The sequence below is a fragment of the Aptenodytes patagonicus genome, chromosome 1 (genome assembly GCF_965638725.1).
Source record: "Aptenodytes patagonicus chromosome 1, bAptPat1.pri.cur, whole genome shotgun sequence".
NCBI lineage: Eukaryota > Metazoa > Chordata > Aves > Sphenisciformes > Spheniscidae > Aptenodytes > Aptenodytes patagonicus.
In genome coordinates, this window is record NC_134949.1 from 95,107,780 (window position 1) to 95,134,145 (window position 26,366).

The 26,366-nt window shown below is 44.0% G+C and overlaps 1 protein-coding gene across 2 annotated transcripts in view; it reads right to left on the minus strand.

Moving 5' to 3' along the window:
• COL8A1 (collagen type VIII alpha 1 chain) overlaps positions 1–26,366 on the minus strand; it is a 93,635-nt gene that overhangs the window by 4,779 nt on the left and 62,490 nt on the right. For both annotated transcript variants that reach the window (XM_076349695.1, XM_076349685.1), the window contains one exon: positions 767–1,082. In XM_076349695.1, the coding sequence (XP_076205810.1) occupies positions 767–1,079 (313 nt within the window). In that variant the 5' untranslated portion in view covers positions 1,080–1,082. The remainder of the gene's footprint in view (positions 1–766; positions 1,083–26,366) is intronic.

Consider the following 26,366-nt stretch of genomic DNA (forward strand, 5'->3'; position numbering starts at 1 on the left):
GATTTTATGACACTGGGTGTTCCTGGTTGCCCTTTGTATTTTGGACATTTTTTGTTGTTTTCTTAAATATCCTAATATTGTCCAAACTTCCTTTACTGAATACTGAAAGTGCTTGTACATGCAGACTCGTGCAGTAATGCCCTGTACCTTCAATGCCTCTGTTACTCCCATAAATAACCTACAGAAAGAGGACTGCAGAGTCAGAAGAGCAATTGTATGTTTTTATCTGCAAACCTCTAAATCACAGGGTCTGGACAAATCCAGACAAAACTGTGATATTCCCGTAAATTCAAATCTTGGGACTCTTAGCTCTTATTTCATGTCCAGCTGCTGCAGTGAGAGTGGGAGCACCTCCAGGCAGGACCCCGGCCCGTCTACCTGGGCCACCATTTGAAACCCCCTCAGAGGTTCTTCTGCAGGCGGGTGGGATTACGAGGTTTCTCCTAGCCTCGAGCAAGCACCCAAACAAACCTGGGGCCAGCCCTGGGTGCTGGAGGCTCGTCACAGGTACGGCTGCTCAGAGGCTGTGCTGCAGCCCGGAGGATGACTGTGGCCTTGCTCTGGTGCTCTGACCTGCCCCACAGCTCATGTGAGCCCATTTTGTCCACCCGTGGCCAGGTACCAACCTGGCCAGCCCTCGGAGCACCTGAGTGCCGTGCCCAGCCTGCAGCAGCCTGCTCGCCATCCTCAGTTACCCCGGGGCAGAGGGTGCTGTGGGGCACCAGGCAGGACTGTGCAGGGGTGGCGAGGGACGCGCCAAACCTACCTTTCTCTTTCTTGGGAGCCATGTCCTTGCCGAGCAGAGGCATCTGCGGGACCTCCTTCATGTACTGAGGCAGATGGGGGTACTCTTTCCCATACTGCATATGGGGCACCTCCTTGCCCATGTGCTGCATCGCGATGCCTTCTTTGCCCAGTGGCATGTGAGGTACTTGTTGTCCAAGGGGTTGGTACTGGGGCACCTGGTGTGGCAGCTGCTTGATCCCATAGTAGACGCCGCCTTGAGCAGACCTCACCAGCTCTAGGTAAATGGTGACAGCCACTGCCAGCAGCTGCACAGGGAAGAGCAGCACGGCCATCACCTGCGAAAAACACAACAAAATCCACAGTTGGCAGAAAATGTTTTTTCGTGTCGTACGTTTCCCATTGAGGCCAACCTGCTCTCATTTTCTGCAGCAAACTGGACCTAAACCTCTGCAACTGGCTCTGGTTTGTGTGTTGCCCTGGAGGACATCCTGCAGCAGGCCTGTATCTAGTTTATTGGAGGCTCTTGCTCAAATAGTACTATTATAGCAAATATCCTTATATGCATTTAGTTTTATACTGCCCCACACACCCCGGGCGGTGCCCTCTGCGGTTTCTCCATAGGGGGACCTGCTCCCTCCCATCCCCAAGCTGCAATTTGCTGCTTTCTCACTTGTGTCAGTGCCACGACACAAGGTTTGGGGAGCTCTGCTGCAAGCTCCGGCACAGGGAGAGCAGGCAGGGGCATGTGGGGATCTCTGAAACGCTTTCTGCCCAAGGAAGCTAAATTACCAACGCCCCTTCTGCTATGCTTTCCTTAGCAATGAAAGCCTAGTTTCTGCAGCTTAAATCTGTGCCTAGGATTGTGCCCCGTGGCTGCAGTGTCCAGGGGCTCTCTACTCCTATCGCAGCTCCTTGCCAGCTCTCCTCCTGAGCCGGGCTTCGATCCTCTCAGCCTTCACCCAGAAGAACAGGGCCATCTAGGGGCTGTCCGGGCCATCACTGCCCTCGGGCAGGATCACACAACCCGAACTATTTTCTCCAGGCCTCCCCTGCTGCAGACCCTGTCCCCTCCCCAGGCAGCCCATCCCATCGCCTCACCGGCCCTGCTAACGCAACAGAACAGGGCTGGTTTTTCTTTCTTCCTTATCAAAATATAAGCTTGGGACCTCTTGTCCCATCTGCTGTTGGCTTTCCTTTCTGCAGCAGCGGTGTTACTAACAGGTGAGCAGCGAATCAGCAAGCAGGAACTCCCTAAATGAGTGCAAATTTGGGGGCAGCCTGAGGTAACGAGGAGACTCTCTGTGTGTTACAATTCGAGTATTTTGCAGTTTGTCCCGCTACCAAGCCCGGTAGGCATGTCCCGCTCTTTTGAAATGCACGTGGCAATTGCCAGGCTTGATGCTGTCCCCGAATCCCTGCTTTTCCACAGTGCAAAGACTCCGTGCACCCAACCTGAGCTGCTGGAAAAGCCCCCGCCACGCAGGCACACCAGCAGAGCTTTGCCAAACTGCTCGTCGGAACTCGCTCGCAGCGGCTGCTGGGCCCCGCTAAGCCCAGGTGTGACGAGGGTGGCCTGAGGAGGCAGTGGGGGCTTTGTGCCACCTGCTTATTTTCCTGTCCTTCTCCCACAGCCTGGCTTGGCAGAGGATGAAAAAGCCCCTTCACCTGTGGCAAAGCGGCTCAGCACCAAGCCCCCTTCACCTGGTTCCTTGTGCCTTGGGAGGCATCTTCTGGACGGCGAAGCTTTTCCCTTTTCCTGGGAAAAAAAGCTGGGGCTGGGGCTGGTCCCCACTTGAATCCAGCTGCTCGCGGGGCTGCAGCCCCGGCTCCCCTGCGCAAGGTGATGCTGCAGCATGCGGGAGTACCCCCCGGCCCTCGCTTGAGGGGCAGCATGACATGGGCCAGGACGTGTCCTCCCAGGGGCCGTAAGGAGATGTGGCTTTGGGCAGGTAAGGCTGCTGCTGCGGACAGCTGGGGGGAAGTGTGAGAGGGAGGTGGGGTTGGGGAGAGGAAATGTATTTACAGAGGAGGGGGCAGTAAACAGCTCCGCTTGCCTCCTCTAACACTGCGCTGTGTACAGCGGGCCTCTAAAAAGGGCCCCAAAGTAATTGGGGAGGGTGGGACTTTGCATCGCATCTATGAGGGACTCGTGCCTGGTGGGCAGAGGGTGTGAGCGGGCTGCAGGGCAGCTGCAAGACTTGCCGAGCTTAGGGAGTGGGTCAGTGGCACCGCAGGCGTTGAGCCCTGCAGTCGTGACTTGCGTTTTCCCCGCTCGCCACTGTACGGCTCGGCTCGAGTGCTGGGAGGGCTGGAAAACGGCTTCTCTCACTGCTCTGTGCTGTGGTGGAGGTTATTGATCAGGTGGTAACACTGGGTGTCATTTAGTTTTTATGTTTTACTCCTGCTCAAAGTTCTCTGTTCACTTTGCATTAGCAAAGCACCTGGAGAAATGCTCACCACTCTTTTAAAACATTTCTCCTTCATTTTGCTCTATAAGATCTAATCTCTCAATGGAAATTAGTGTATCATCATTACTGAAGGTGTAAGTGGATGCTAAATCAAAATTGTGTAGTTAAAACAACCAGCAGAAGGTTAATATTTTCAGTAATGTTCCTAAATAGACAAATGAACTACAGTAAAGATGGAACTATGTGTTAACAGCAAAATAAACCATTTCAGAAAATGAAATATTAGTGAATAAACACTAGATGGAGCATATGTTGCACAGCTGAGTTTCTACAGTCACTTGCTCTCCCAGGAATTTAAGATCTTGGATGTAACCAGCTGCCATGTGGCAAAGAAAACCGGAGCCAAGATGTACAGGAGTTAGTAAGCGTAGCTAAAGCCCAAGCGCAGTCGCTCATCCTTGTTCAGCAAAGCATCTCAGCAAACACTTCATCTCCAGCGAGTTTAATGTGGCTTTTAGCCCACGGCTGGCTGCTTTGCTGTGAGCTAAAGGATTAAGGCCTTAGGACACGGTATTTCTGCTTAAAGCTCAATGGCGCTGGACTGTGAGGACAGCCCGTGCGTGATCAGTTACCGGGGCTCAGCTGGGATGGGGTAACTTATTAACCTGCTGCAGCTTCATCTGGGCACATGGACCCCGAGTGACCTTTTTTTTGAGGGGTGGGGGGGGTGTTATCCCCACTCTGGTCTCTGTTGGCCTTTCTGTTCCTTTCTGTACCATAACGAGTAACTGGCTGCAGCTTTGCCTCTCTGCAGCTGCATAGGGTAACACCTGCCTCAGTTTGCTGGGAAAATCCCAGCTACTGGAAAATTTGCAGCATTCTGTGCTTCTCTCCCAAATGAAAAGCATTGCCTGTATGAAGAGAGAAATGCAGTGAAACCTCTTAAAAAAAAATATTAGAAGACATTGGATGATTTAGGACTGTTGTTGAAACCTACAAGTATGAAGGGCAGGGTGGATTTTGAAGAATGAGGTTATTAAATCAGCTTCTTGGCTACTTTGTTGTTCTGGTGGCCAGTTTTTTGGGGTTTGTTTTTTTTAAAAAGATAACTTCAGTGGAATAAGTGGAGAGGGAAATAGGCAAAATTCCTTTTGATGTGATTTTTCTCCTTGTTTTTATTACAAAACATGGGCTTTGTGTGTGAGTGGGAGCTATTTGAAATAATTGAAAAAATTTTCCTATGGGGAGACACCAGCCTGCCCGCAGCTCAGGCTGAACTTAACCTCCCACTGCTTGTGCCGAGCTCCCTCGGCCCTGCCGAGCGTCACGCAACGCACCTGCGGTTTAACAGGCATGACCATGCAGCACACGAGATATTTTTGTGTGTGCATGTGGAAATTTTGAGGGAGATCAGGCAAGACTTCTAGAGATAGGAAGGCTCCAGAAAATGAGGTGATCTCACTACATCTGTGTTCCCTTTAGTGTTTTTTGACTCATCATAACCAAAACAGTGTGGCTTGGAAATGACAAATTGCTTCTCATCTATTGATCTTGGCTGGGGCTGGTGCCTGTGACTAGCTGAGGTGGAAGGTGGGGGTTTATTTACCGAACAACCTCGGGCTGGATAGGACTTGGCCGACGTCTTTGTGGAGGAGGTCAGAGCCTCCCCGGTGGCCTTACGTGAGCTGTCTAGGTCTTGGGATCTGCCGCAGGTACCTGGGAAGCAGCCCGTGTTCGGTGCCGGCTGTACGGCTCGTCTCTCCCCCTGCTTCCAAAGGAAGGAGGGATCAGACAAAATTAGTCTTCATGAGAAATATGGTAGTCTCCTGTGTGCGACTGCTACTGCTCGCTGCCTCCTGGCAGTGGGTCCAGCTGGGTTATCGCTATCGGATACCATCACGATAAAGCAAGCCTGCCCTGAAGCATGAAGCATGCCTGGGATAGTCCTTCAGTGTTGCAGCTCATTGCCTGTCTCATCCTACTCAGCTTCTCTAAAAAGTTATTTAGGTACTGAGAGAGAGAAGTGGAAGGTCTTTTTTTTCTGCCCTGCAGTTTGTTTCTGAATGCTTGGGTGCACAGCTCTCATCTTTTTCAGACCTCGCTAGGAAACCACCAGCATCTTTAAATGCCTAAAAGCTACTGAAAATCTTGCTCTTGGTTTTTAAAAGAAGCGTATAGATCCTAAATGTTGGACAGGTCCTCCAGAGCTTATGAACAGCAAAAGGAGATTTTCCCAGCGGTGACAGGAGTTAAAGAAAATACCAGAGTGAGGAGGAGAAAAATCTGTGCTGAAGATGCAGCCAAAGTGTAAGACTTCCCACACCCTTCACCCAAATCCCAGCAATTTAGGGATCATCTCCAGACACATTCATGTAATGCAATCCGATGTGCTTTCAAAGGCGTCCGTCAGCGGAGCAATAAGCTGACTGGAATGGGATTTTCCTGGGTTTCTGTCAGAAGGCAATGGGAATGTGTCTACGTATTTATGGCAGGTAAATCAGTGCATGCGTGCACCTTTAGAGAAGCCAAAGGCTTGGAGAAAGCAAAGTTTTACCTTAACTGTTTGAATGTCTGAAGGAAGACAGAGGAGAAGCAACAGTGCCTTCATAGTGTGTGATGCGTCATTTTGCACCAGTCGTTCAGATTAAGACACAGCAAACGTTTTGCTTTACTTAGGGTGGGGCAAGCCACTCGAGGGTGAAGGAACATTATCCTAAACCACACCATTCAGCTGCTTGTGTGTGAACATGCGTGGTTGGCTCTGTGGGTGAGAGAGAGTCCCTGAAAAAACACATCTTTACAGGCAAAGCTCAAGTGAGAACATTTCTCAATAATCTCTTTGGTAGAGCTGTTCTCCTGAGAAAACTAGAAAGGACCTTCCTCTGGCCGTTTGCATTTGTCAGTAGAAACTGAAGACAAAACAAAATGTACCAGCGGTCATAATTCTTAAATTGGTGTGAAGAAATAATGGCTGGTTTAGCCTAATTGTGTAAAGAATGTATGGAAAGAGTGATGCCCGTCCACATGGGACATGAAATCATAGGTGGTCTTGCAAGGTGGAAGCCAGACCTTGATTTATTGGTTCTTACAGGGAAGCGATCACTCTGCAACCAATTTTGGGGTTAACTGAAGTTTACCCATGTCTCAGAACCTCTAAGATACTCACTCAGAGACTAGCCCTATGGGCTTAATTTACCACATGTTGCTTTTGAACTGCTGTATTTCCCAAAGAGGCGTAAGGCGTGAGTAGATCTCAGTGACCTGAACTCTTCTGCCCTGGGGTCCTTTCCACGGGGGCTGCCTAAAGCTGCAGGGACCTGTTCCCCACTGCACTGAGTGGACAGACTTGCTAGTGCTCAGGTTTCCACATGGAAAACGACTGCTGCAAAGCTCGCAAAATAAAAATCCCAGTGACTCTGGAGATTTTGCGCCCAGAAGAGGGCTACTAAAAAATATTTGGTGCTAAAAAGCTAAATTCTCTAGGATGTTTTTGACACGACATCAGAAGTGGTTAGGAACACCTTTTTGGTGTAACTACTTTTGGAGTAACCTTGATAACTGATCGTATTACCGAGCATCTACAATGGTGTATCCAGGGGTGGTTCTGCTCTTGGGGATGGGGGGGTCCAGTCCCATGGGAACATTATAAACCTCACTAAAGTCTCTCTTCGTCATATAGAGACATGCAGGGACAGCATAATGCAATGGAGATGGCAAATAACGTGTTACCATGCGTAAGGAGTAACACCACTGTGTTGCAGAGAGCTGGTGGGTTAGACACACAGTAGCCCTCCGTGGGGAGTTCCCTGGCTGTCCCCCAGCTCTCAGGCAGAGGTACGTGGCAGCTCATGCGGAGTCAAAGAAGGGCTGTAAGAGAAAGCTACAGAGTCTTCACAAGGCGATAACCACTTTTTTCCTGTTTTCATTTTTAGCGTTACTTTGGTACCAAATAACCTATCCTGTTCCTGTACACCTTGTACAATATGGTTCCCTTAAACCGCTGGGTTATACATGCAAGCCTGTGCACACCCCCACCCCATACATTTTTTTGTTAAGGTCCCCACCACCTGAAAAGCATTAATCACTGGGCATATAATTTTTTTTGGCATTTGTAAACTAATTCTGTTAGGCAGCTACCTTTCTTCTAAGAAATTTTAGCACAAAATGAGAAGAGCAGCTATCAAGGCCTTAGTTCCTGTAGTCGCTCACCACCAGTGAATAGCTGGGGTGACTTCAAGTGGGGGATGTCTTTAGAAGTGAAAAGTCAAGCAAATGTTGGTTGTCGTTTGCAGCAGCAGTGCCGCGATGTGTAGGTGACTTGAACAGTAATCTTCCCAGCATGTTGTTGTCCACAGTTTTCAGAGACACTATTTGAAAACTTAGTCTCGGCTAAAATTAATCTCTGGATCGTTAAACTCCTTTGAGACTAACTTGTCAGTCAGTGAGTACTTTCTGAAGGGATCTGAGGATACCCTGTACTGCACGGAGACTGAATTTTAGTGGGAACTCGTATTTTCAGGGGCAGGAAAAACCAACAACCTTCTGCTTGCCAAACAATTTTGTATTTGCTCAGAGCTTAGGCTGCCATTTAATACACACATTGCCACTTGAATATAAAGCACTCTTCTGCCTTCTGTGCCAAACAAGGTTTTATGTCATTTGGACAGATGTTTTCGAATTTGCAATCAAGCTTATTAAACTCAGTTTGGGGGGTTTCTTTTTGAAAGTTCAGTCATACTCCACATAAAAACAGGGAGTGAAGGCAACCAAATGCAACTTGGCACAAATTTCCCCTGAAAGCTAACCAGTTTCATAACACAAATTAAGACTAGCTATGCTGATTTAATCTTATTTTCAGCAGTAAAGAGCAGGAGGACGGTAAGGGAGAGCGCAGCCCCTGTGTGAGAGGGCTCAGCCATGCCATTGGCAGGAGACGGTTGCTCCATGCCTGACTTCAGCCCAAGCAGGTTTGGGGTCCCACATCATGTATTTTGAACGGTGCCTACAGCTTCATTGAAGGCGATACCTGTTTCTTGAGTAGGCGAAGAGTTTACCTTGCTAAAGGGTCTATAAGGGCCTGTGCATTCAGTAGGGAGGAAAGTAGGATTCATGGTAAATGTAATCCTGCCTTCTCGCCTCTTATGAAACACTCCCACAGAGATCAGGTTTATTATTTTTGTTTTTGCCCTCCCTCCTTTTCACTGTCCCCTCCAAGGAAACAGAGTAGTGTTGAGTGTCTGTGTTCACTTTAGATTACCAAGAAACAGCTATTGTTCAGTATGTTAAAAATAAATTAAATCATATTTTGCTCAAGGTCTAACAACTGTGTCTGATTATCATGTGGTATTTACTAAATCTAAGACAGTCATAACAAGGATTGTCATAATAAACATTTTAAAATGCACACATGCATAAACCTGCTCCTAATGGGGAATATTCAACATGTGGCGGATGCCTACTTCTATTTTTTTCTTAAATTCAAAATGGTGCCTACAGTTGCTTTCTTAGAGAAGTGCGAAAACATCTACATAAATGGCTTCATTCTGTTCAAACTGATAATCACCAATAAGCTATCTTTGGCTTCAGTGGTAATTATATGATCTTTTCTTGCAATGCCTGGGGAGATCTCTGTTTATCCATTTGTAAATCCATTTCCAAAAACAAAGCAACTGCCTCTGCTCCAATCTTTTTGCAAATATATTCCTGCGTGGGCTCAGTCTGGATGGTCACCCAGCTCTCTGTATGAAAATGGCACCCTTGGACCTCCCCTGTTTCTTACTTCCAAACAGCGTATATTTGCATGTGTGTCTGTATCTACATATATATGAAAATAGTTGTATGTGTGCAGGTATTCACGTGTGCATATATGTGAAAACACACATCCTGGGACTGGAAGCAGCCACGACGAGAAGGAGAAACTAGGCCATGCAGACGTAATTATGTTGCCTTTAGTCTTCTCCTCGTGCCCAGTCTGCTGCAAGCCTACCTACGTGGGCCCGGGTAGGCTTCTCCATCTCTCTCTGCAAATCTGGGCACAATTAGATTGGCATCTCCACAACCCCTAATTCCCAGGCACAGGGCTCCGCCAACTCAACACAAACAAGAAGCTCACGATTTACGATGGTATTCAGATGCCTGGCGCTAGTAATTGATTTCCAGGGGAGTTAGTCTCTTGCATGTCTTTGAGGATCTGCCCCAGAAGCTGTTTGCTGGAAAATGCCTGAAAGCTACTTGCAGTCAGACAGCAGGGAGCCGTGACAAGGATCAGCAAGCTGGGCATTGCTGGCCGGGTGACCACAGTCCCCGGGGATGCAGCTCTCTTGTGTGGTGGCGTGTACTTGTTTGCACGAATCGGTGTCTGACCTCGGGGTGGGGAGGAAGGACCAACATGGGGGAATGTTTGCAGAAAAGCATGCAACTTTAATTCTGGGATTAGAATTAATTATAGGTAGGATTCAGCAAATACCTGCCTTTGAATACATTTTCCTGTTCTCTGCCATAGGGCATGTGCTTGAATCCTCTGCCTAATGCTCCCTTCTGGGCAGTTTGCCTACGGTCTTGGTGGCAGGCGGCTTTGATGGAGACATGTAAGTGATGGCCACTAGCTCCCCGTTCAATGACTGGCTGCGCGAAGCACGTAAACCCGGACCCGATAACGTGGAACACACCAAAGTTGATCAAAGCGTAGAGCTGCCTCCTCGCTTATCAGCATGTAATCGCCCTCCTGGCGTGGAGCCCAGGACTGGCAGCAGATGCATCTGACCACAGACTCTTTGTTCAACATGGGAACTGAACTGAGGGCTCCTTCCCTGAAGCGGTGGTGCTACCGGGCACTGCAGAAGGAGCTCCCTGTGGGGCACAGGCATTGACACCGTCCAAGGAATTTGCTTTATCAGATGTAACAGGTTTGCTGTGCTCAGCCCACTGGCAACGAGGCTGGTTTCCGTGGAAGTGCTTTTATAGTCAACCAACCGTCTCCTGGGGGCGTTGTTAGTTTGGGGATTGTTTTGGCGAAAACACATCTACTGCCAGTCCTCTACCCCAAAATAAATGCAAAGGCAAACAACCAGAGATGCGCTTCAGACTGAAGTGCTTGATCCAGTAGGCTGAACCTCGAGGTGTTGATAACGAACTATGGTGATTACTGGTTGCAAAACAAGTGTGGACAGGGATCTACAGGCTTTCTCTGGAAACCTCCCTTCTTAGCTGTCACTCATCACTCTTGGCCTTACTCTGCCCTGAGATAGGTTGTGCTGGCTACGTGCAGTAGAAGCCTCCCAAATTTTCATGGTACAATTGTTTGCATGTTATTATGGTACAATGGTTTGCAAAGTGTGTCACAGCATTTTACTGTTTTAATCCAAAGCAGTGACTCTAGCAGTGCTGCTATGAATTATACTCACTGGTAAAAGTGTAAAAAGTTACTATTTTGCTACTTCTTGGTTCAGCCAGCTACAGCTTTGTGAACAAGCCACACGCTAGCAATTGGCTCTACATGACAAGTGAATAATCTGCATGGTTTAGTGTTAAACTTATTAATCAGTGAAATGCTCCATCTTATCAGATGTATGGGAGTAGACAAAAGTGAGGGAAGAAGACTGACTCTTTCTGTGGCAATTAATAAAATCAAATGTATCCCGAATCTTCACCTAAATACTCACAAGTGGCGGAGAGTCTTATTCTGAGGGATATCTACCAGTTTTACTGCTCAGAGAACTCTTAGTTCCTCATCTGATTAATCAAAGTACTGTACTAAAAGCAGAAAAAATAAAATATATTCTTTGTGAAGGTGCGTTGAGTCCTAAAGAGCCACAAAAGATCAACTCAGGCTATGCATATTTTATTCTAATACAGACTGGTTTAGGGTTTTCTTTCATGTGTCTGGGAAGACTGCTTGGAGGGGGAGCATTGTGTGAATTAGTAGATCTCAATACCTTTATGAAAGCTTAGATGTGTATGCAAAAAGCCCATTCATTAACATCTGCAAAACACAAATAGGTGCTAGAGTACGTATTTTTCTTAAACGCTTCCCAAGAAGTGGCAACAGAAAGGAAAACCCTGATTATAAAAGTGCTCTTGGTAATGGTAATGACTGATTGTTACAGATGTCACAGGGAAGATAAGCTGTCTTTTAATTAGATTAAACATTATGTAAAGTAGTACAGGTGTCTGCAGATGTAGTATTCGTGTAGGCTTGACTTTTCAGACTAGCTAAGCTATGCTTGGTGCCAAACCCGAGGAGACGAGGTAAAAGTAGCCAGAAACCGCTCTTGTGCTTCTCTTGATCCTGAGGCTGTAGCAAGTGCCGTTTCAGTCACTGGTGCTGCTTGAGGTCTGACTTGCCTTGCATGGCCTGTGGGCCACCCGCAGGCACCCTGCCATGGTGAGACGTCCTGCCGCTTCACGGCCACTGTCACCGTATCTTCATTTTGGGGGTAAAAAGGCTGCACTGTGTCCTGGGTGGATAGAGCCCAGCAGCAGCTTTGGGAAAGGCAGGTGTCTGTCTCCGTCACCACCAAGGTCCGGCCGGTGCTCTGCAGTGGGGCATTTTGGGAGGCAAGGGCTCCTGGCACCTCTTGGGTGCCTGAGGCAGACAGGAGGGCTGGCTCTTTGGAAAGGGGTAATTTTTAGCCTCTTTATTATCAGTGATGAAGCAGGGACTTCTCTGAGGTTTAGAACTAGATTTCCCCTCCTCTTCCCTCCTCTTTTTAGCACTGCACACGTACTGATTAAATTTAAGTGCTTTACAGTGATCTAGATGGGAGCCATTAGCCACTAACAAGGCATCAAGATCATGAAATCTCATTAAGAAAAAGAGTCTAATTCTGGGTGCACTGGTTCTTCGGTTGAAGTCTTTTGATTCTAGAGAAACTTTATTTCATGTGCCCCTTCATAGTGACCATACTCTAGCCTTTGCAACCTGGACAGTGTTTACTTTAACAGTCCTGGGAGTTCTTGAACTATAAAGCAAGAAATCTGTGTGGGAGTCTGAAGTACTTGGCCTGATCTTAATTTGAAACAATTTTTTGTTCTCTGTGACTCCTCTTGCAATCCTGTGGCCTTACGTGTTACCTTCTTGCCATAAAATTTTTTTGATTGCCTCTTTCTGAAACTGGCACAGCATAGCATTTCTGTTCCTTTTCTCACTTTGATGGCATACAAAATGTGTTTTCTTGGCTCTTGCCCTTATGCTGCTTCATGACTTTTTTTTTAATAAAAGCAAAAGGCTTTGGAGGCTCTATTTCGGAGATGAATTGTTACCACTTACAATATTTCCGTTCACTGTGCTTTGATGAGCCTGTCGAGAGAAAGAGCAGCTTCTCTCTCCCTTATTTTTATTTGCTGCGTTCTAACTTTGCAGCTCCTCAGAACCCCAAAGCCCTAGTCCAAGGGAGATATGAAAACAATAACAAATGTCTGTAAAATATTTTTCTTGAAAAAACCTCCTGTCTCTCAGACAATTTTTATTGGAAGGTTATTTGCCATTAAAAAGATTCCTGCCCTTTGCATACTTTTCCTACCTTTGCTCAAACAGTGGAAGAAATATCTTGCCTTAGAAGGTTAAACATACTAGACTACTCCACCCATACAGAAATCAGGAGGATGTTTTAAAATTATTTACCAACAGTTATTTCCCTATTTTATTATAAAATATTGCAGACATCGTCATATTTGTTAGGACGTGCTGATCTTAGTCATGACCTGACACTGTTCCATTCACAAAAATCAAGCAGATATTATCTCACGATCATATTTCCTAAATGGGTAAATTTTTTTTTGTGTGCTACTTTTCTTGGTAAAGACTAAGATGACAATAACCACAACTAAACACTCATTTGGTTAAAATTGTTTCAAAACTGGGCTTTTAATTTTTATAAAAGACCCTTTGTTCTCTGGGTCATATCTATGGGTGGACATGAAGTTGGAAGTTGCTAGATGGTTGACAGTGGATCTACCAATGTACATCTCTTCATAATCAGGCACTTGGGTGCAATCACCACCAAAAACTCTAGTGTACTCCTCTACACTGCCACCATGGCTGAACTGCAGACATACATCCCTGTGTCATGCCAGACAGATCTGCCCATAAAGACCTTCTGTCTTTTGTGCAGCAGGTAAGAATGCTTCTTCAAGTCTACTTCAACACATAACCACGTGACTAGGTCAGTGGGCAGAGAGGCAAAGATTGAAATCATTGTTACTTGCTAACAAGTGTAACAAGTACAGGCCTACACAGATGCCAGTCTCTTTCCCACTCTAAAAGTGCAGAAGTAAGGGTAGCATGACACCACCAAAAAAAATGAGTTGTGAAATCCTCCCCGTAGGTTTGATTCAGTGGATACTTGTAGTAAATGTTTGCCGTGTCTCTCAAAAGCATGGTAAAGAAAAAGAATACTTCTGAAACACACACACACACACAAAAGACACCCCCCCAGCCCACTCACACACACTTATCCTGGATCCATGAAAATACACGGTCATTTAAACTCCAAAGATGCCATGAGGCAGAATTCATTTCCTACATGCAACCCAATGTGCTATGGTTTAAAGGACTTGAAATTACCATATCTGTCACCTTGGGATAACCCAACCAAGGCCAAAGGAAAGCAAAGCCAAGTACTGAAAAGCAAATACTATCACTCACTCACTTAAGTCTCTTAACTCTACTCCAAGAGAAACAATATGAAATGTTCAGTGCAGCCATTTGGACCCATGATCACTGGTAACTGTGAGACTAGCAAATAGACAGGCTGTAAAGCTGGTCAGCGCTCTAACTGTTATAAAATGTCTGCAGCGGCACCTGGCACTTGCATTTCATCAGTAGTGCAGCCAGGATGAAGGACTATGCAGCGTTGATAGGCTGACAAACCTGTTGCTACCCAGCTGCTAAACTGGATCAAAGGGGGATACCAGCCTCCCTTCAGCTGCCTGCAGGACTAGGAGGCAGAGGTGGGGCTGGAAGCACATGAGGAAATAGGATTGGAGGGGGAAATTAAAGCAGTTCAGTCCATAATCGAAATCCAAGTCCCTGATCAGGGACTTATTAGCTGTTGCCTGAGCTGGCAGGCCACTAACGTCCTCCTCAAGGGCCGCTTGGTCCCAGTGCACAAACCTGCCTTAGTGCAGGGTGTGGACCTGAGGCTCCCTTTGCCTGCTGACGCCTCCCAAGCTTTCAAAGTCTCTCGTGGCTTTCCTCCTCCCCAGGCCTCCTCGGGTCTGCTGTGACCTGTGCCAGCTCCCACCTGCCTCCTGGGAGCCGATACCTGTAGCCTGCTGGCTGGGGCATGCCTAGGAGGTAGGGAATGCGCACTTCAGCGTCCTTTGCTAAAGGAATTACAGCCTGAGTAAGACTGTGCTTGAGCTGCTGACGGCTGCTCAGAGTTTGAAAGAAAAATTTGGCACCTGCCTTCAAAAGAGGATTGTGGGCTATGAGCTGAGAGTGGAGGGACTTGCGCCTGTGTACTTCATTCACCAGAAGGCACTTAAACCCAGGAGAGCTAGGATTTAGGATGAACTGCAGTCTTCAGCTTTTCCTATTTGGCTGGCTTAGGCAGTTCCCCAAACAGTGGCTTTTGTGAATCCCCCCTCCGAGGTACTTAACTCCCCTTACACACATGCACGGAGTCCAGGCACCTAATTCAGGCATGTGGACTCCATTATGGGGCCAGATGCAAACATCCCATCTTGGATTAGGATCTGAAAGGTTCTATATCCTGTATTGTCGATCAACTAAGGCCTCTGTTTTCCCTGCCCAGTCATCCTTTTTGTTTCAAAATCTGAATTTTTTTGAAGCAGATATGTATTTTTAAAAATTCTCCTTGTATCTATGCAAAGGAGTAGTTAAGGCATGTGCTAGCTATTCCCAGGATGATGCAGTTAAGACAACAATGACTAACTTCACAAAATCTGGCGTTAGAAAAATCAATGCACTTAAATGAAATCTTACTCTTCCCCACAAACTTTGTCCACCAGATTCTTACTGCTGAACATCAGAACCAAAGGTTCATGGCTACCTACAGGCCATGGCTTAACCAAATAAAAAGATCGATCCACTAGGCAGATTCTTCTCTAGCAAGGGAACAGGAGTCTTGTTTCTCCAAACAGCAGAATGGCTATCAACAATGCTTGCAATGATTTTCTTTTGTTTGTTTGTTTTGTTTGACTGTGAGATGGGGCACCTACATTAATTCTAAGTTAATTTTGTGTTAGGTCAAGAAAAAAATTATCACCCTCCTCTTTTCTTCTTTTCAACCTAAAAGGCAGCACCGGTAATCAAAATCACTAAGAAATGAAAAAAAACCCAAACCCCTCAGTATTTTTCATTTTTTGGCAGTTTTGTTTCTTTTGCCTATTTAAGCTCTAGACTGGATTATCTAATGTGTGTACAAATCTCATAAATCACCTTTGAGAACTGCTGTTAAATTCTACCCATGCCTCTCCTCTTCCTGAATTCCTTCTTATTTTATCTCTCTTCTCTTTATGACTAATAGCTATACCTTGTTTTATCCTTTCTTGTACTTATATTTATTCCCCAAATGACGCGGAGTCTCTTAACAGTGGTCAGTTGAAAATTATTTACTTTTTTTGATATTGTAGTAATAATTACATGCCGTTATGTCTTTGGTTTGGAATGAAGTCCTCATCTTGATTAAATGTGACACCTGACATGAACTTGTCTTTGAAGGACTAAGCCATCATAAATCATCCAGAGGAAGGGGAGAGATTTGTGTTTTCCTCCACTTGCAGTCGTCAGTATATTGCGACCATACAACACTGGTGTGGCATTCATAATGTAGTGATAACTGTTATGGAAGAGAAGACAAACCTACTTATTTTTCATTTGGAAATGCAAAATTATTAACACAATATTGTTGAAGAATTTTCCTGGCTAGTTTTCCCTTGGCTGCCTCAGGCTAAAAATGACTGCTGAAGTTTAATATTTTATGAATCCTCCTGACTATGAAGGTCTAGTAATTCTCCTTGGGAGGATCTGTGACACAGATAAAATGCAGAAATCTGAACAGACATGTCAGAAAACTATACGCAGTAGTGACTGTAACTTTGAGGAAGTTGTGTCCCATCAGTTCCTGTGCATCAAGTACACTGGTAAACATCTGGTTTTTAAGGTAAAAAAAAAAAAGAATACTTCCTAGAGTTCAGTAATTCAGGCCTCCACAATTGTAAAGAAAAACCCTACATGATCTGGAACAGATTTTTCTCAAGTGACTCAATTAATTACTTCCATGTGACAATTACCAACATTAGAAGCTTGTGAAATTCAACAGTCGGGGAACTGGTCACTTGTGCAGACAGGCAATTTGACATATCTAGATAACCCCATTAATTTTTAATGGGAACTATAACCTGTATAAAGTTTGCTAGTTGTTAAATATTTTTAAATGGATCTCAACCTATATATACCCAGACAGTTATCCACGCCGTAGACTATGGCCTGTTTTTCTTAATCAAGCAAAACTATAATGAGAATTTTGCTCAATTAAGCACTGAAGAATTTGGCTAAGTTTTATTCAATTCTTGGCAGTAGGAAAAACTGGTCTTTCCAACAGTAAGTGCCAGTGCAAAATATTTTGACAAGGAACAAATGTCAATTTAGATCTATGAAATTCCCATTTTCAGGCAGTAAAGTTAGAATTGCTCTGGTTTGTATTAGCTTAAAATTACTCAAACCCTGGCCTACTATATTGTGTAGCTAAGTAAACAGGTATCCACCACTGGCCCAGATTCTGCCCTCAGTTATAGTAGCATTTTGACTGCAGTGGAGGCAATTGCTATTTATAAACAGAATAACCAATATCACTGAGTCCTAACTTTTCCATGTGCTCAGTTTATTGAGATTGGTATTCTGCTGCTGTAGAAATGATCACAGTGGTTAAATGTATCTGGTTTGAAGTGGACAGCAGTGATTGTTATTGAGTCCATTTTATCTTGCTAATGATGACATTTAATGGGATGTCACAGATGAACAGCTTTACTTGCCTAGCCCCTCTGAGCTAAAAGGAAAATTTCCAAAGATGGAAGAGTTGGAAGATAAGTGGGAGTGTTGCTTTCCTTTAATTTTTTTCAAAGGAAATGTTTTTCTTATCATTCTTTTCATCTATTCAAAACTATCCCAAATTCTTCCTGGAAATTGGGCTGGAGATGTAATGAGAACAGACATTATTTCATATATCTGATATCTTTTTTTTTTTAAACTGGCGACAAAGATCCCATTTAATTAAATGAAAGCAGACTTTGGGTGTCTCTGTTGATGTACAGTCCTACAGGCAGCAGGAGAACGAGGGAAGAACCTGTAAAGTAAACCTATCTATTAAATTAAAAATACATACTTATGTTCAGACTTGACTATTGTTTTACAAGGAACTCCCAAGAAAACATGCATGTGGATCCCATTTCCTCCAGAAGTTTGCTTTAAACACTCATGAAATCAACATATCATACTTCAAAGATTTCTTAGTTTAGCTAGAAGTAGAGCTGTAAATGTTCTGCTCATACCCTTGACCATGGCTTAGCTGGTGCTATCAGCCAACCCGCTTCATACCTGCGGAAAAGACTACTTCTCTTTGGCCTGCCAGGGAATTCTGTAGGCCAAGTGTAAGCACTGCAATCAGGTCTATAAATCTTCTAGATTATTTGTGTGCTGGAGTTTCTCTTGCCATTGTGATGAAGAAATAATTGAGTTGCAGAACTCCACCAGTACATATGAAGCTCATTGAATTTTATTCTCTAACAAAAGCATTATTTTGTAAATGGAAAAAAAAGTATAAATGTAAGCAGATACATATGTTTTTGATATTTGAACCCATTTAATTATATCATTGGTTTTGCCAAATAACATGACATGGACAAGTTAGATGTTAGCCTTTTTTATAACTTAACCAAAGTGATCACGTATACTGTGTGCTGGCTACACACACTATTATGTTTGATCTTTGTCCAACCACAGAAAACTGGTACAAAAAAAGCATGGGAGGACCCAGGGCTTCCAAATGTGTTAAAATCATTACAAAGACACTTTAAACTTACTCATTGTTCAGTCTTGTTCACTCTTGGTGATGATGCCTCACTGACTAAAAGTAAAAATCCTAAATTGAATTGTTTTGTAAAGAAATGCAGTGGTCCCATCTTTTTTCCTTGTAATTATAATACAGATGATTCTCAAGAAAAACACAATTTGAAGGTTACCACATTTTAAAATGCAGATCTATGGCCTTGCTCAGCTGTGTGCTGCCAAAGCACGCGCGTTAGAAATGAGCTGAGGTGGCAGTGTCCAGATCCAGAAAAGCCAATATTTTTTACTGCAGATATAACACAGACTCCCACAGTTGCTATCTCTGAACGTGGGGCTGATGCTCTGAATCAGAATGGTGAAACAGGCACATGCTGAATATTTACTGTTCTCATAAGATATTCTTTTTTTTCCTACAGTGCTGGAGGGGAGGGGGTTAGAAAATGATAATTGTGAAATACTGTTCCTGCCTCTTACGAGGACACGCTGCCCCTAGAGAACTAAGGAAATATCTGGCTTATACTTTTTCCCAATGAATTCCTAAGGATAGACTTAGACATGCTAGTATCTCTGAAAGACCAAAGGCAGATTATAAAATGTCTGGTATTGCTGAGTTAAATAATGGATTGGCCCCTGGCCCTGAGAAAAACTCCTATGTTGGACTTGAGTCCCGCCTGCTTACTCACATCGTGGGATTACGGTAGGGGGTGGCAGAATTCTGGTTGTGAGTCCTGATCTGGTATGTCTGGACACCATCACTCAAGCAGCAGGCTCAAGTTTTAAAAGAACTAGAGATTTTTAAGCATCTGCGTAAGGTTGTTCAAAACTACCTCTATGACCTTGGGCAAGTTACTTACAGCACCATTTTTTTTCCGTTCCTGTGGAAAAGGCAGGCCTGATCCACCACCCCCTACTCCCTCTCCACACGTGTACGTTTTGCTTGCTATCACTCCCCAGCTCCTACTTTTTGGCATGTTCTAACCCCTGCTCACAAGTTTCTTTCACCTTGAGCATTACAGTTTGTACTGGAGAAGGAAAGGAGCAATGAAGAGAAGCAAACCAACAGGCAGTGGAGTTTCTTGTAGTTCCCTCAGCTCACACATCTCATTTAGGACACATCTGGAGTTCAGGACTCCAGACGGGGTCTACAGTGCAGGAGTAGAAATAACTTGGCAAGCCAGCATGTGGTGAGCATCAAGATGGTGCAGCCTGACTGTATTGCCACGCTTTGCCAATCTCCTTCAGTTCCTCATTTGCAAAATGGGTCTGAAACTCCTTACTCAGCTCTGAGTGATGCCGTAAGAAGTATGTTGAGCATTTTAACGAGGACTATACTAAGTCATCAGTCTTCTCTTATCTCTCTCATGCTCATGAATGTGTAACACACTGATTTACGGAGAGAAGAAACTTTTGGTGGCAGTAAGCTCTTTTACATACTACATTGTTCCTCACAGTCTCCAGTCCCTGCAGTTGACTGTTTACAGGTCTCTGTGAACCTCCAGCTTTAAATAAAGCCACACAGAGACCACAAGTCAGTCTTGATGAGCAGACACATCAGACACATTTATTCAGGTTCTCTTCAGGGCTATGAGACCCGAAGGAATAGTTTCCTGAAAATACATTTGTCAAGAAGATAAGCACTCAAGAGAAACAATATAGTGGAGGCCAAAAAAGAAATTAAAACAGGACATCCCCCACTCCATTGTTTACTTAAGCAAAATCAGATGATTTGTCTCTGGGGACCCCAGGACTGGAGCTGCCTTTTTTTTTTCCATCCTAGGTGCCATATTTTGTCCGCTCTTTTTTTCCGGCCTTGCTTTTGTATATATCATAGTGTCTAAAGCAATTGTTCACATTAGTTATTCTACTTCATCCATGCAAATTAGAACTGCAGTTGCAGTTAATATGAAACCGTAGGTGCTATCCCCAGTTTTTCTTAAATCCTCGCTGTATTACTTAAATTCTACGTGCGATCACTTCTTCTGAATTCATTGCTTGGTCTGAGTAAATGCAATTCATTAACTCTATTTTAACCCCGCCAAAAGCATCCTCCCTATGCCTTTAATTACAACAGCTTTCAAGAACTTTTGCCTTCGCAGTCTATGATGCCATTAAGAGATGGAATAGTACTTTACAATCAAAGGGACACATCTCTCTGTCTTGACATTATCATTTATCCTGGATTAGATCACTATTTTGTATGTTTTGGAGCCTGAAATTAGCTTGCTTCTGTGAGGTACCTATTTCACTCCAGTTTGAAAGCCACCACAGCAACCTTTTTCAGGGTCTTTTCCAGAAATGCTTCAGTCCTAGAAAAAACGTGTGCTTCACTTAAAACAAAACCAAACTAAAAACTATAAGAAGAAATGGGTCTTACTGGAAGGAAACTTTACAACAACCCTGCACACTGTGAGAGAGGAATAACGTTTTAGGCCCTGATACTCATCTCCAAGTAGTGTAATTTAGAAGAATCTTCCTTTGTATCGATGGCATTGTCCTTGTGTAAAATAGGGATAACATGGCTGAGCAGAAACAACAACTGCTTCTTGTTTGTAGCTAGTCCATCTCCTGAGAAACAGCGGAGGAGCCTTCCTTACTGCCACCTTTCCAATATGGCATTCAGCGAGACTGTAAAAGTCTTGGGGAGAAGGAGGTGAAAAGGATAAAGAAGCACTGACCGAAAATCACACTAGCCTGGTGCAGATTAGCCCATTAAAAAGAGAAAAGAACGTAATAAGGCCTGGAGTAATTGTTTGTTTTAACTTCAGTTTTACTCACATAAGCCCTTGTCATGCTGTAAGCAGCCCAGTTTGCTGAAGGAAGAAAGAAAAAAAAACAGGGCATGATTTGGGTAAAATGCACGGGGAGGCCATATCTTTTGCGTGCACTGGCCTCCTGCCACAGGCTGTTTCCAGTGCTCCAGCTGGGTGGAGAAGGGATGCTGCAGTCCTTGTGTCTTCATCCATTCAGTTGCTGGTTCCTCCACCTCCACCCTCTCCCAGGGTGGCAGACCAAGCCAGCCTGGGGCCTGCTGTCCCAGGGGCTGCCCCAACCCCTGTGGATTAGCCCTTTGCTGGTAGGGGGCTGGGGGAAGGACTCCTACCACCATCAGTGGCCCCCACCTTCAAGCTCAGCTGCTCAGGCTGTGCCCTGCTTTTGGAGCTCACCTGTTATGACTTAACGACTAGGTAGTGCTAATGAGTGAAAAAAGAGCTGAAATGGGTGATCGAAATGAGCCTCTGAAAGCAGTGGAAAGGCTGGCACTTGTATGGTTGTATAAAGGAAATATTGTTATTCCTAAGGAAAAGGTACTATTTCTACAGCTATAATCTAAGACATTTTTCTCTTTAGCACCAAAGCCACACACTGGTATTCATCTAGGCTTAATGCAAACACTGCATCGGGCAGTTCAGGGATAGTCAGCTCTTATGAGCGATATTAGCTTTGTCAGCTTTGTTTGAAGTTTTATTAGATTCCCTACTGCAGTCTTCAGTAGACAAAATGGGCTTGACATTAAAAACCCATCTTGTATATTTTTTCTAATTCCAGATACAGTCACCGTAACTAATTTGTGCAATAATCAAAAGATAATTAGATGTTTATATATCCTTATTTTAGCCATTATAAAAAATGGATTGTTAGCAAATACATTTATAAAGTCAAGCACACTGCATGTCAAATGGTGTAGCAGTGAATCTGAAGATCAAATATTTCTTATCGATGTATATATATTTAAATACTGACAGGTACTACAGCCAATTCAAATGTCTGTTGGAGCAATTTTTGATGAGTATGGAAACTGTATTGGGTTTTCACGGGAAGTCCTTGAGTGTGGACATGTCTCGCTACTGAAGCTGCCCCGTAGGTGGCGTGAGCCATCCACTCAAGACACAGGCCGAACACGCCACTTAAAATTTTTTTAAAAAAGCAAAATAACAAAAACACATTCACATAATTGTCCTTTATATAGGTGCTACTGCTTGTGTTGGCTGGGGCACAGCTGTCTTACACTGCCAGTCAGGACAATCATGTAATGATAAATTATAAAGATATTTCTTTCTAGTAAAGGTAAAATCTTATCTTAAGACACGGTGTTCACCTGTGTCTTTGAATGAGGGGGGTCCCCTTTTCTCCCAGTTACTTCGATCACCTACACACAGCTCATTACAAACAGCGTATTCCTGGTACTGGCCAGGCCAAATATAAAATAGGCTGAGCATTAAGAAATATCTTTCCTTTTAGTCCTTTCTGGCTTCCTGTCTTTTAGTCTGTGTTTAGTTTTTTAAACACTATCTCTTGTTTGTCAAAAGGCAAGGGACTTTGTTTTCTAGCTATCCTAGAAGTGTATCATGTTGGAATGTGCTTTGCTCTGAGCACATCAAAACCTGCAGATATTTCTGGTGGTGGGTAGAAAATGGTGAGTGCCAGCCCTTTGATCTTAATCTTTCTATATTTAGGGAAGAAAGGGAATGAATTTTGAGTGTGTCTGCAGTTCCTATGCAATTATACCTCCCATTTAGGGATCATATTCATTCCCGGCTAAGCTTAATTGCATGTGAAATGGTGTTTGTATTCCACACCTGGCCGTGGTAGGAGGAGGTAACATGTACGTTCAGGCATCTATTCTGCTCCATTCAGCACTACTAAACCTCAGAGCAAAATCATCCATATCTAGGTAAAAAGTGAGGGGGGAGAGGAAATTAGAAGGAGAAGGAAGTCAAAGGAGGATTGTCTGGAGAGACCTTCTATCTTCACAACCACTGAATACTTGTGCAAGTAACTACGATACTTTTAAGCCAAGTAGAATGGACATCAGGTTTCAGGTACAGTAAAGAAAATTTAATGAAGGGACCCAACAACAAAATATGTTTTGTATTTCAAGACACAAAAATATCTGTCTCAAGAAGGGTGTGAAGGAATATGTTGCACAGCAGCTGGAACAGGTATTCTGCCTGACCTTGAAGGACAAGGTCTGCAAAGTATCCAAGCATCTAAGATTGGAAATAGATCCCTCATGATTTTGTCAGGTATGCCAGTGGGAGTTACAGGGAAAACCCCACCAGCAACCTCTCAGCACCTATAGGCACAACATGGGCTTAAGTGTTTGGCACTTGTAGTGTGCACAACAAACTCCTAATGTATGATCACGCTGAGATACACCAGGGGTTGCAAAGCTAGGAACACAAATAAAAAGCTCATTTGGAAGATTAAAAGAATACACTTTGCAAAAAATTTAGCCAATGCCTGGCTCACGTACTGTCCTGGTTTTACTGTTTAATCCCATTCATTCTCCTAAGATACCTCTGATTATTCCAAGCCCAGGAGAGACGCACCCAAAGACAAGATTAATACGGAAGTTTTTTTTCTCGTTTGTTGCTTCAGCAGTGCAGGCCTGAATATTGGAAGTAGTGATTTCACAAAAAGCAGTGGTTGCACTCACTTCTTAGGTACCTAGGTAATAAAACTCTTCTTCAGATTTCTGAGGTTATATACCTCCAGGAAAAGAGTCTCCGCTTGGTTCAAATGTAGTTGAGCCCAGGAGATAAAAATGTCATTGTCAGTGTTTCACAGGCCAGAGCTAAACCTTTCCTAAAGAAGATGTTATTATAATATCCAGAGGAGGGAATGAACTCACTGCAGGCAAAAAGGATAATAAAAATAATAATAAAAAATCAGACTCCTCCAAGTCTCCTTTGGTTCAACTACAGACTGTAGGAGATTTCTCATAAAAGCATTTGATATTTTAATGTGACTGTACATTGGTTGGGAAAAGAGGAACATAACCTGTTGAGAGTTAACATTTTAGGACTCTTCGCTATCATGTTAAATTCGATACTGCATTTTCAGCAAGAAAACTGCAGGCCACTTGGCTTAACTGAAGCTGGGCAAGCCTTTTAGATTATCAAATGTCACATGAAAAAATACCGGGCAAGTTGGGGCTGAGGAAGTGTTAAAGTTTTGTTAGGATGGCGTGTCCTCAAATAATTGCAGAATGCCAAACACAGAGCTTCCCGTGTTCCTTCAGGCTGAGCAGGGATGCCAAGTATACAGAATTGGAAGCTGTCTGTCAGGGTTTTTTTAGTTGCTTGATACTGTGCAGACAGCAGAGACAAAATACCAAAAATGCCTGAAATCCTTATGACCTTTCACTGCAAACTGTGAACTTTGTCTGCTAAACTCAAACTTCTATTTACACTCTCAGCACAGACTCCATGCTGTTGCCTTTTCTTTGTCTTTCCAGTTTGTCATGTATCGAGGGACAGCTTCACAAACACTGCACAGGAGGGGGGACCTGAGCACATGCCAGACCTTTTGCAGGTTCAAAATACTAAGTCTCCATGTTGTGGATTGCTTAAAAATAGCTGTAATGCAAGCAAAGTAGCACGAAATATGCTGTTTGCACACAAAGCAAGTATTCTACAGAAAGCTTTAGCTTTGCCATCAGCTGGCATGGCTCACATTCCCACGCTGTGCGCTGACGCCATGCTGCTGCATAGCTGACCCCATTTACACCATCTCCCGTTTACACCAGGAATACACAGGCAGCTACAGAGTAAATGGTCCAAAAATGCATTCAGCAAACTACTGTGTCAGCTTCTCAGCTAAAATGTCCCTGATTTCAGCATTGTGCTCCAACATTCATCCACCCCTCATAAATCATGAGCTAGACTGCTGCAGTGAACAAGTACAGGGGAAATTTCAGATGTATAAAGTAGAAATTGTGAGAGTGAGTAGAAAAGTGAGGGTGACTGAGCACTGGCACAGGTTGCCCAGGGAGGTTGTGGAGTCTCCATCCTTGGAGATAATTCAAAAGCCGTATGGACATGGTCCTGGGCAACCAGTCTAGGTGTCCCTGCTTGAACACGGGGGTCGGACAAGATGACCTCCAGAGGTGTCTTCCAACCTCAACTGTTCTGTGATTCTGTGAAATTGTTCCTATGCAAGACTACTATGAACTGTAATATTTAACAGTATTTGCATAACTTTTGCAGTTGAAAAAGGATATCCTTAACCTATTACTTATATAACAAATATTTTAACTGAACTATCATTACTAGCTGGGTAATTCTTCTGACTGTATTTCAAATTTAATTTCATTCTGTGGTAGCATTCACTGAACTTTACAAGACAAAGGTATTAATGAGTTCTGTGTCTGAACACTCTGGGGTCTAGAAAACTGTCTTAAAAGGCCACATTTCCAGAGACTCCTGCATAGAAAACACATTGGTGTTTCCTGAAGAAACTCAGTGAGTTCATAAGGAACCATTACATTGATAAATTATGTCAATGAGGCTTTTGAAAGAAGACTGTTCACTTAGTGCTACTTTTCCCTGAACGTGGAAGCTATGGAAAATGTGTGGAAAACATTTGCAAGGTGATGACTGCAGCTATATGCTCTACATGTTGCTGTTAATGAGCTATCTGATAACAAACCATATGCTTCAGCACATAAACAGGAGGATTTATGCTTAATGCAAAACCCATAAAAAGACTTACTGTTTGGTACAACTGGTTCCCAAATCAGACAGGCACATTGCTCTAGTCTTCCATGAACTTCCTGTTACCAGTATAAAAATCTGCTGCCTACAGGCTTGAAGTCCCTTTTCAGCCTGAGCAATGTTGAATTAGCTGTTTCTCCCCACTTTGCCTAGAGGCGGTCACTGCGTATCACCAGTCAAAGTACTACCAATGAACTTGTTGCCAAAGACCAGAAGTGTGTACATGTGTGCACATGTGAGGTTGTCTGGGGAGCAGGGGACTAGAGAAGCAGAGAATTTAACGAGCATCAGGTCCTTCAGGTCTCTGCTTTGTACAGCCTGGGATCGTAACCTTGTCATCATGGTTACTAACACCAAGCAGACAGTATCCGTGGAATATTCCCAATCCTAATGATTTGTGGAGGCAAGTTCATCTTGTTATTTTACCGTGTTCTTCTGTACTAGAGCTTTATGTGTTAATTAGCATTACTAAAGCCCTAAACAAGCCCCTCTTCTTCAAAACAGACAAAAGCAACCATTGGGTTTATTCACAATAATTCTTGGATCAGTTAAAGAAACCACATTCACCAACAGGAAAAGAGAAGTAAATTTCTAAGCTATTGAATAACACTGCTATGTTTGGAAAGGATTTTTCTTTTGTAATTCCCCTTTAATTTCCTCCCATCCAGAGCTGCTGAGAGGAAT